At 33.8% G+C, this 9,955-nt stretch overlaps 1 protein-coding gene across 1 annotated transcript; it reads right to left on the reverse strand.

Moving 5' to 3' along the window:
• Positions 1-671: 671 nt before the first annotated feature.
• Positions 672-4,015, reverse strand: LOC21400418 (cellulose synthase-like protein G2). Its single transcript, XM_010095968.2, has 8 exons — positions 3,274-4,015; positions 3,074-3,157; positions 2,836-2,967; positions 2,540-2,752; positions 2,331-2,430; positions 1,973-2,151; positions 1,528-1,875; positions 672-1,296 (listed from the first exon to the last, which is right to left on the reverse strand). Exons 1-8 carry the CDS (start codon positions 3,892-3,894, stop codon positions 745-747), a joined length of 2,229 nt encoding a protein of 742 aa, XP_010094270.1. The 5' UTR covers positions 3,895-4,015; the 3' UTR covers positions 672-744.
• Between the last annotated feature and the right edge of the window lie 5,940 nt (positions 4,016-9,955).

The raw sequence follows: 9,955 nt of genomic DNA on the forward strand, positions 1-9,955 counted from the left end.
AAAATTATTTCTTGTGTTTGGTACTCATTCTTATCTTACTAAACTAATTAGATTAGAAATAAAATAACTTCCTCAGTTATAGTGAAACATTTTGAAGGTATCTGTGTTTTTAATAATATTAAAACAATGCAACATTGTTTTGGTAACTTGAGATTGATTTTGGGGAAATAAAATATATTTTCTGTGACTTTATATATTTAATTATAAACTAAATATTTTAAAACTTTACCAAAAAATATTTTTTTAAAAAAACTCAAAATAGGATTTGCAATTCTTCAACCCATAGCAAAAAAAAAAATGCATACCTTCAGTGTATTTTTAAATGTTTTATTATTTTTTCTTAAATTTAAAGTTTCTAATTGAATAAATAAAAGGGTAGAGGACATTTTATATTCTAAAAATCAGCCGAAAGATACCAAAAAAACTTGTCTTTAAAGAAGGTGTTTTGATATTATTAAAAATACAAGATACTTTTGAGATGCTTTACTACAACCGAGGGTGCTAAAATAATTTTATCCCATTAAATTATTTTATTGTAGCATTTCAATTCTAATGTGCATTTAGTATATTTTTTGGTTGACTCTCTTCTTTCTTAACATTAAAAAAAATAAAATAAAATAAAAAGAGTGCAAAACCAGCTTTTTAGTTCAAACCACATAAAAACATGGGGATGGGTTTAGACTCACGATAGCATTAAAGTGATTAGACCATCATTAACATACAACCTTATCTACCACGTCATGTTTAGTACATAGGATATCTAGATACCACAGGCAAGAAAATTATCGTGGACAACATAGCAGATAATATGGTGATTGACGTCGGAATTCTTCCCTTATCTTTTCTTATCACCATCCCTTCTATAATGGGGTAGTTTATGGCTAAGATATAAAATGGGATGAAAACTTGTACAAACATCTTGTCCAAATCTCCCACTAAAATGGCTCTACCAATTCCCACGAGAAGAGAGCCTGTGTTCAAGGTCACTAGGGCAACCAACGGAGCAAGAAACATCTTTGAGGTCCGAAAATCGTATGCACCTTTTTCGTAAAGCTTGACTCGTTCATCATTCTCAACTTTGTTGGTAGGCACAAAACTGGCTGCCCTCATGCCAATCCGCTCCATGAAAGCGTCCAAAGTTCCATATAAGTGAGATGTGATCGCTTTTATCATCCATATCCTTTGTTCGTATATCAATGAACGAAACGGGCCTCCGGTTATAAGGATCTCATAAGATTGTTGGGCAAGAGAAGAGATCAAGATTAACACAAATATGATGAAAAATGAGTTTGAGACCTGTTAGAGAAGAGTAGATTTATGTTAGTATCATTTTCTTAAGTTATTTTGATTTTTGGCTCTAGAAAAGGATAGCGGAAAACGTCATTGTAGATAAAGAAAATGAGATTCATCCATAAGGATTTCTTCCCTCACTCACATGATAGTAGGTCCCATTAGGTGAGCATTTGGAATTTTACCCCATGGAGTTATATAGGAGTGTTCCAACAAAATAGGGGTTCTAGAGAATACCTCAGGGTACAAAGGGATGCCTTTTAGAAGGTAGAGTTGAGGAATGGTTGCAAAGCACCATAAAGGCAAGCAGTAGAGAGGAAAAAATGAGAGATATCCATAGCACATTTTCTCAAGAAAAGACATCTTGGAGGGACCATAAAAGAAAGGGCAAAACTTTGAGATACCAACTTCAACCAATCCTGAGCTCCATCTTGTGCCTTGAGTCAATAGATCATTCAAATTCGTGACGCCAGAACCCAAGAACTGTGGCTTCGCTGAGCTAAGATATACTGAAGTCCATCCTTTACATTGTAAGGTGAACCCCGTCAAGTAATCTTCTGCAACTGAATAATACAGAAAACCAACCTGGTTTTCATTGGAAGGAGAGCAAATTCTTATGAGATTATCCATAATAAAGATAAGCAAATGGATTTTTTTTTTTTTTATGATCCAGCTTAGTTACCTCTTCACCCCATTTAGTTTGATCTCCATAGGTGCAAGAAGCCAAGAATTTGGCCTCTTGTAGCAGTTCATTGGAAGAATCTTTGCCATTGACTACATATGACTTGGTATGTTGAAAAAGAGATTTGATGAACTCGTTGGATGGTCCAAAGTACTTTTTGAGTTCCATTGGATCAGCACCTATTTATTGAGAAATTAAGTGTAAATTTGTTAAGAATTAGCTGCTCAAATTTTTTACTACCCAGAGAAATAAAATCGCATAGGAAAATCACCCAACAAAAGTAATTCTATCAGTGTGTTTTCTTTGAGTCGGGGCAATAATTAAGCTACATGATATATGTAATCTATAGATGCTTTACCTTCTTGTGCAAAACTTCCATATAATGATGTCCTCTTTAAAACAAAGCCTGTACCGGACAAGACTGGTCCATCTAGCCCATCTAGACCTTGCCACATTATCTAAAACATGCAAAAGAAACAGATACTTAAAAGATATTCTTGCACAAGTATGGTAATTAAACAAAGGCCATAACTAATTGAGCAACAACTTGGGTTTTGCCTTGCATACCGAATATGTGGATCTTAACCCACTTTCATAAATATCCTTCCTAGCAATATTATGGAATCTCTGAGGGAATTGAACAAAAGCTAGTGAGGAAGAGATGTTGAGATCAAGGTGGAAACACATGGCTTGACGCGCTGAGGTCGGGTCGTTGCAGTACATGTCACAGTCTAGCGCTAGTATGTAAGGAGAATTGCTCATCACTCCAGAGACTCGGAGCTGCAACAACAAGAACATCATTATTGAAAAGTGTCTGCTTTCTTTTTTCGATCTTCTCCGCGAAAGAGAGATAGGTAACATACAAGTGTATTCGTTGCTCCGGCTTTGAAATGGTGAGGATGAGAAGGCCTTTTCTCCCTGGAAACATAAACAAGACGAGGCAGTATAGATTGATCTTCTTGTTCTTTAAGCTCATTGGGGTTTCCTTGAATAACCTGTCAAAATCTGACCATATGATCAAAATAATTTTTTCCCACCAAAAATCTTGCATAATCTTAATTTTGTCCCCCAAATAAGTGGTAAGAGAAAAGGAAAAAGTACCTCAATGACGGATGGGTGATCTTTTCCATCTTCAAATGTCTCTTTAAATGATTTTACGTTTTTCTCAAATGCTTGGTACTTTTCCTGCGTCAAAATTACATAAATTTTGCCATAACAATTGTTATTGATATTTGCTAAACCTTTTTTTTTCTTTTTGCATAATGAATATTGACAATCAAAGACAGGAAGAAAGAATCCACTTTGAGTTTTTCTCTCTCTGACAGAAACTCATTAAAGCTCCCAAAATCTCCATGATCATCATCATCATCATTTGCTGGTGCAGAGAAATAAGCCTCAGGGCACCGCTTCTGGATTCCAAATTTCCTGCAAAACGGAATCCACCACTTTGCGAACTTCCAAGCCTCTCTCATTCCATTCAAAGTCACCAGTGAACCCCCATCATCGGAAAGATACACGTGGAGCTTGTCGGGCGGGTAGTCCATCGCCATGGCGGATAGCACGGTGTTCATCACCTGCAAAGTTGGCTCTCTATCCGGATCCGCCGTGAAAATGAACACATCAATTGAAGGAAGCTTATCATCTTCTGGCAATCTCTCCGGAAAGACGGTCCGAGAAACGGGACGCCACCGAAAGGCTTGGCCTAGAAGCCATATGAAGAAGAGGAGGAGCTCGGAGACAAAGAGAAGAAGCCATGGTAAAGTTGGTAGTCCTTTGTTCTTGATGTCGTTTTGGAAAAAGAAAGAGGCTCTGTAATAGACCAAGAATCCAACCGCTAAGACATGAAGGAAAGTGTGTGATCTGTGAATGATGACAGAAGCTTTGTGGACATGGCAGATATGGAGAGGCTGAGAACCCTCCATTGGAGCCAAGGAAGTTTGGTTTAGTCTACTATAATTCCACAAAAGTATAAATAAGTAAGGGGATGTTTAGGAATTCGAATCGTGAATCATAATTCATGAATTATTATAGTAATTTTTTTATAAAAAATATACATAAATTAAAAATAATTTTAATCATATGATTTTAATTTATAAATCAAATGTATTCTAAAAGATTCTCTCTGTAGCTAGAAGTTTACGAGGGACTTCCTTATCAATGAAAATTCAGAGGTTAATGTAGACGTATAGAACTTGATCCATCTCACTTTCGAGCTTCCAACGAATGAAGGCAAGTGGCATCTTATGAATGATGGTTTGACCAATCATTGCCAAGTATAGCTACCTAATCTTATCATCTTGGAGCTCAAGGAAAATATTCCCACGTTCCTACATGGATTATTTACATCTGTCTCACTTTAGAAAATAATAAAAAATAACATTCGTATGAAGCAAGAATGTTAAATTAAATTTAACTTTATTTAAAAATTTTAACTGTGGTAAAAAAAATAAATATAATTTTTTATAAAAAATTTTCACTCTAATAAATTGAAATTGAAACTCAAAAAAATGAGAAAGGCTTTAATTACACTGGAATTAAAAACTCGCAGAAATGAGAAAGACCATTACTTGAGGATTTCCAAGTCGAGCACGTTTTGACTCATGACTTTTGTCCTTATCTGAAACAAAATAAAAAATAAAAAATAGGCCAAAGGATGCTTGACTAGTCATTACCCAAGTGTACCAATGTACCTTATTATCTTGGAGCTCAAGGAAATATTTGCAACGTTCCTAGGATTCTCTACTTCTGAACGCCTGTTTAGTTCGCTGATTCGAATTGAGATGTGATTTTATGTAAAAAAAATTTACTATAGTAAGAAAATTAAATGTGACTGTTTTTTAAGATTTTTTACTATAACAAAACTCGAATCGGTGAAATGAACGGGGCCTGGCAAGTTTAAACTCAAATGTTAAACTTGAATTTGAAACCATTTGCAAAACCCTTTACACGCTTGGCAAGAGATTCTGAGCAAACCACTAAGAAATAATATAGCAATTAAATACATGGAACTGAAGAATTATGTGATAGGGCATGGGGAAAAAATAAAATACCATGCTAAAAGAACATGATTCTTTTTTTTAATAGAAAGTTGAAAATCGTTCTGGCGAGCTCTCAAATCTCATATCAACTTAAGAAAAGTATAATTGTTTAACCATGATTCATAGAGATCTATATCCAACCTGTAGAATTAACTAGACCTCTGCACCAAACTCCACTTTTCCGGTTCACAGAAGAAACAAAACTGACCGACACAACGCAACTTATTGAACACACATCTTCTAAAGTGTTGTTGGGTAAAATTTCAAACCCTAAATCAAACACTAAATGGGGCCCACACGCCATAAATAAGAGCATTAATTGATCAACGACAGCTCAGTCCTAGCTACCACATCAGCATGCAACTCTCTTAAGAGCAGACTGCTACAAAAGGATGTGACATACGTAGGAGGTCGACCGATATGAGGAAATGCAAAGGAAAACATGAGGTTGACTGCACCAACAAGTAGGTGAAGATGGTTCTGGGTGCGCTTATGAAGTCGAGCCTACACAAGTCGAGAGATATGCGACATTTGCTTTGGGATTTGCTATTTGTAATTAAAATATATGAAATTTAAGCAATGAAATCATCTTGATTAATTGTAATCTTCATCTTTTGGGAAATCATCCCAAAACATGAGGGAAATATACCCTGATTAAATAAAGAAATTAGCAGGGACAATGGTCAATGATATATAATAAGGGATTGTAGGTCGAAAGATGAGAATGTCTGAGATAAAGCAATTAGGGCGTGTAATTTCTCTCTGAGTATAGTGAATTATCTCCTTCCCACAGTAGACGTAACTCTTGAACTAAGGGTTAACCACTATAATTCTTGCATGTTCTTGTTTTTAATTACGTCAAAGAGTGATTTTGATAATAAAAAACTCACGATAACCGTTTCGAAATTTATTATGTTTCTATTGATGAATTTCACCATCAACAATTGGCGACTCTGCTAGGGACCGAACCCAGAATCTCTAGTTAGCGTGAAGAATTTTGGAGAAGAAATCAACTGGAAATCATGCCTTCCAGAAGAACAAGAAGCAACGCTGCGAGTTAATGTAGCCAAATAGAGGGTAAAATTTTGAATCAGGCCAATCAGCCTAATGGAGGAAGAGGTGATAATCAATTCAATCGGGAGAACTAGCCTCTGGCTTGGAATGAAGAAGTTCCAGCACCGAACGTGCCCCAGCTAGATCCAGTGCAGATGCAAACACAACTCAACACCTTGACTGATATGATTTGACACTTGGCAGCCATAATAGAACGAATTGACGAGAGAAACTCTATGCCTCCTCATGAAGACGTTTCACTGAGACCACCAAATGCAGTCGCAATCGGGAACCAGAATAATGGTGACCAGTGTGGTGCTTTGGAAGGGATTGGGGATAGCAAAAACACAAGGGGAAACAACCCTAGGCCTCGACCGTCAAAATTACTGGGAAGTAGGCAAAGGGCCGCCAAGAGACAAGCCTAAGGAAAAGAAGTTGCAAATGGACAGGAACTACCCCCGAGGGTGCCACCTCGAGGAAACTAGGCAGTGATGCCCAGGAAGATTCAAGGTCGGTGCAAAGGGGCCGACCCAAACCAATGAAGTGGGACCCGAACAGGAGAAACTAGAACAAGTCCTATCGGTTCCACAGAGAAGTTTGGCATAATACCAACGACTATTCAGATTTGAAGGATGAAATCGAAAAACTCATCCATGAGGACTAACTTTAGGAATTCAAAGCTGACCGAAGGAATCAAGGCCAGAGAAACGACAATCATCGTCGGGATGATAACTGACAAGATAATGACCATGAGCCTATCAGGATCATACAAACAATACATGGAGGTCTGTATATAGGAGGGGATTCAAGGAGATCCCAAAAGAACTATGCCCATGAGGCAAGGCAGGTTTACCAAGAGAGGTTTTGGAACCTCTCATTAGTAAGACCGTCGAATTCCTTTTCTGAGGAAAATGCTAGCGGAGTGCAGTTCCTTCATAATGATGCACTGGTGGTCGAGGTTATGATTAGGAAACACACTGCTTGTAGGATCTTGGTGGATAATGTGAGATTAGTGGACATCATGCACTCTGACTGCTTGATAAAGATGGGAATCCCAAAAGAACAGATAAAGAAGACCACTTGACCTTTGTATGGGTTTACTGGAGACTCAATCATTCCTCAAGGGATGATCAAGTTAGCCATTACAATGAGAGAGAGGCCCCGTCAAGCCATAGTGATGGCGAACTTTGTGGTGATAAAGGGAGTGTCGCAGTATAATGTTGTGATTGGAAGGCTGGTCCTTCGAGCAGTAAAAGCCATCACATCCATCTACCACCAAAATATCAAGTTCCTGACTCCGAATGGTGTAGGAGAGATGAAGTACAACCAATATGAGTCAAGGGTTGCATATTCAGATGTCGTGCACGAATACGATGACCCTAGGAGGCTAGAAATGAGGATGGTCAGTCAGGGGCCTATTGATGAGGACATCGACCAAAGGGTCGAGGAGGAGATTACGGGGTCACAGTCAGTGGAGCAGTTAGAAGAGATCCATGTGGATGAAAAGGATGAAGAGATTTTTCCACATAAATAAAGATTTTTCACAACATAACTTATTTTTTACCAATCATAAATGAAAATTTACACAATAAACTGCTATTTACTTTAAATAATTTTAAAATATGCTATTTACTTCAACCATTTACTATAAATCTGCTATTTACATCAATCATTTACTATAAATTTGCTATTTACTTCATTCTCCCTTTGTTAAACGGGTTAGACTTGACCGACTTTTAGACACTAAGCAAAGGGCACGGCCACGAATATGGGGAGAACAAGTGACGCGATAAAAGCAATGGTTTATGGAACCATTGCTTTTTTATTATGCTATTTGCACGATGTTGTTGCTTTCCTATGAGACTTATAGTGACTTTTTTTTCTCAAAAGATATTTGGCCCTTTTGGTAATATTTTCAAAATGATTTTATTTTTAATACAAAATTGAAAATGAGATTGTTTTGAAAATCATTGTGGGACGGATTCTGAAATTCCGTTTGATTGGTATTTTAAGAGATTGTTTTGAGTATAATAAAAAAAGTAATATTATGTTTGATTATATTTATGAAATTTTGTTTCAAGTACATGTAATTAATAATTTTAAATTAATATATTAAGTAATTAATAATTGAAAATACTTAACAAATAAATATATTAATAATACAATAATAATGGATATATTATAATTAATAAGTACATTGGTAATTAAACTATATATATAATGAACTAATATGTTAAATAATTAAAACATAGTAATTAATAATGAGTTATAAGTAATTACTATGTTAGTAACCTACTCATATTTATTAGTTTATAAGTAATTAATAAGTGTATTAAGAAAAAATAATTAGTATATGACTAATATATTAATATTCTATTTACTATTTAAATAATTAACTTTTAGTTACATAATTAAATAATTAGTTAATTAGTTACTAACATTATTTAATAATCTATTATTTGATATATTGCATGATCAATTTTTTATAATTATTCTTTAAATAATGATGAATTGCATATTAATTACTATTGATTAGTATATTACCATGTAATTACTATTTTTTTATTTATCAACTATTTATTAATTAATAGATAATAATTAATATATATGATTGATATATTAATTATTAGTTATTTATTTAATAACCTATTATTAATTATTCTATTATTAATATATTATAGAATCTTTTTGGCAATTTACTATCTATTTATTAGTTATAATCATATCTATTTATTAATTATTAATTAATATATTATATAATTACTAATTACTAATTTAATAATTTAATGTAACATTGTTATAAGTACTAGAAAATGAAAACTAAAAAGGAAAACAACTTCTAATCATTTTTTAACTTCCTTTACAAAAACCATTTGCATTGTTTTTTATTCTCATTTTCACTTTCAAAACATTTGCTAAACAAAAGCGGTTTGTAAACTATTTTCATTTTCGCATTTTAAAAGATGTGTGAAAATATTTTCAAAAATAATAAAAAAAAAAGTTCCAAACGCATTCATTGTATTTTTATGAATGCGTTTGTCTCTTTTTATTTTTGCATGTGTTGGCCTAATTAATAAACTTACGTGTTACGATCCATGACATGTCATGGACTGATCGTCCCATACGACTAAAATAAAGAGATTGTGGTTAATGAAGATGAGACCTCTATTTCTGTTTATGCGTGTGCTGACCCTATTGATAAAATATTGTTTTATGTGACAATTTAATAGTGTTTAGATGAAAAACTTTTTTCACAATTTATTTGTTTTTTGTATATTTTTAAACATTTTTTTATTTGAATTAGGAATGTTGTAAAAGTGTGATTTAAACTTATGAGTCAAATTGGCGTTTGTATATACCTTTAAATTGTAGTTTAAACATTCCTTCAAAAAAATTGTGGTTTAAACATGACATAAAGTTTAAAATTATGTTTAGATGCATATTGAAAAAAAAAAGGTAAAAAATAGAAAAGTAATAAATAATTCACGAAATAAAGAAAATGATAAAAAGGAATGGGAAATTAAATACAAAAAAAAAAAAGATAAAAAACATATAAAAGAAAAGAAAAAGAGTGCAAAACCTTTTTGGTTTAAACCACCATATTTTGAGTTTATAAAACATTGATTTTGATATCTCATCAAGGTTTAAACCTCACACTTACTTTTTCCAACCAAACAATAGTTTGAATTTGATTCATTAGTTCAAATCTCAAGAAACCACGATAACATTAAAGTGAACAGACTATCAATAATACAATCATATCTATTACATGGAGGAATGCTAGCATCACTAATTATGTCACTATCTTTATTATTTTATGTATTTATTGTTTGACACATAAATTCCACTAACATGATATACTATTATTTAAATAGAAAATGAGACAGTGGAG

This window comes from Morus notabilis, unplaced genomic scaffold (genome assembly GCF_000414095.1).
Source record: "Morus notabilis unplaced genomic scaffold, ASM41409v2 Scaffold363, whole genome shotgun sequence".
Classification (NCBI taxonomy): domain Eukaryota; kingdom Viridiplantae; phylum Streptophyta; class Magnoliopsida; order Rosales; family Moraceae; genus Morus; species Morus notabilis.

Bases quoted from the DNA above. Each gene is read 5' to 3' on its own strand.
- LOC21400418 (XM_010095968.2), bottom strand. From the start codon at position 3,894: ATGGAGGGTTCTCAGCCTCTCCATATCTGCCATGTCCACAAAGCTTCT. The intron at 3,158-3,273 runs GTGGATTCTTTC...ATTTTGACGCAG, and splicing joins CAGAGAGAGAAAAACTCAAA to GAAAAGTACCAAGCATTTGA. The intron at 2,431-2,539 runs GTATGCAAGGCA...TGCATGTTTTAG, and splicing joins GGTTAAGATCCACATATTCG to ATAATGTGGCAAGGTCTAGA.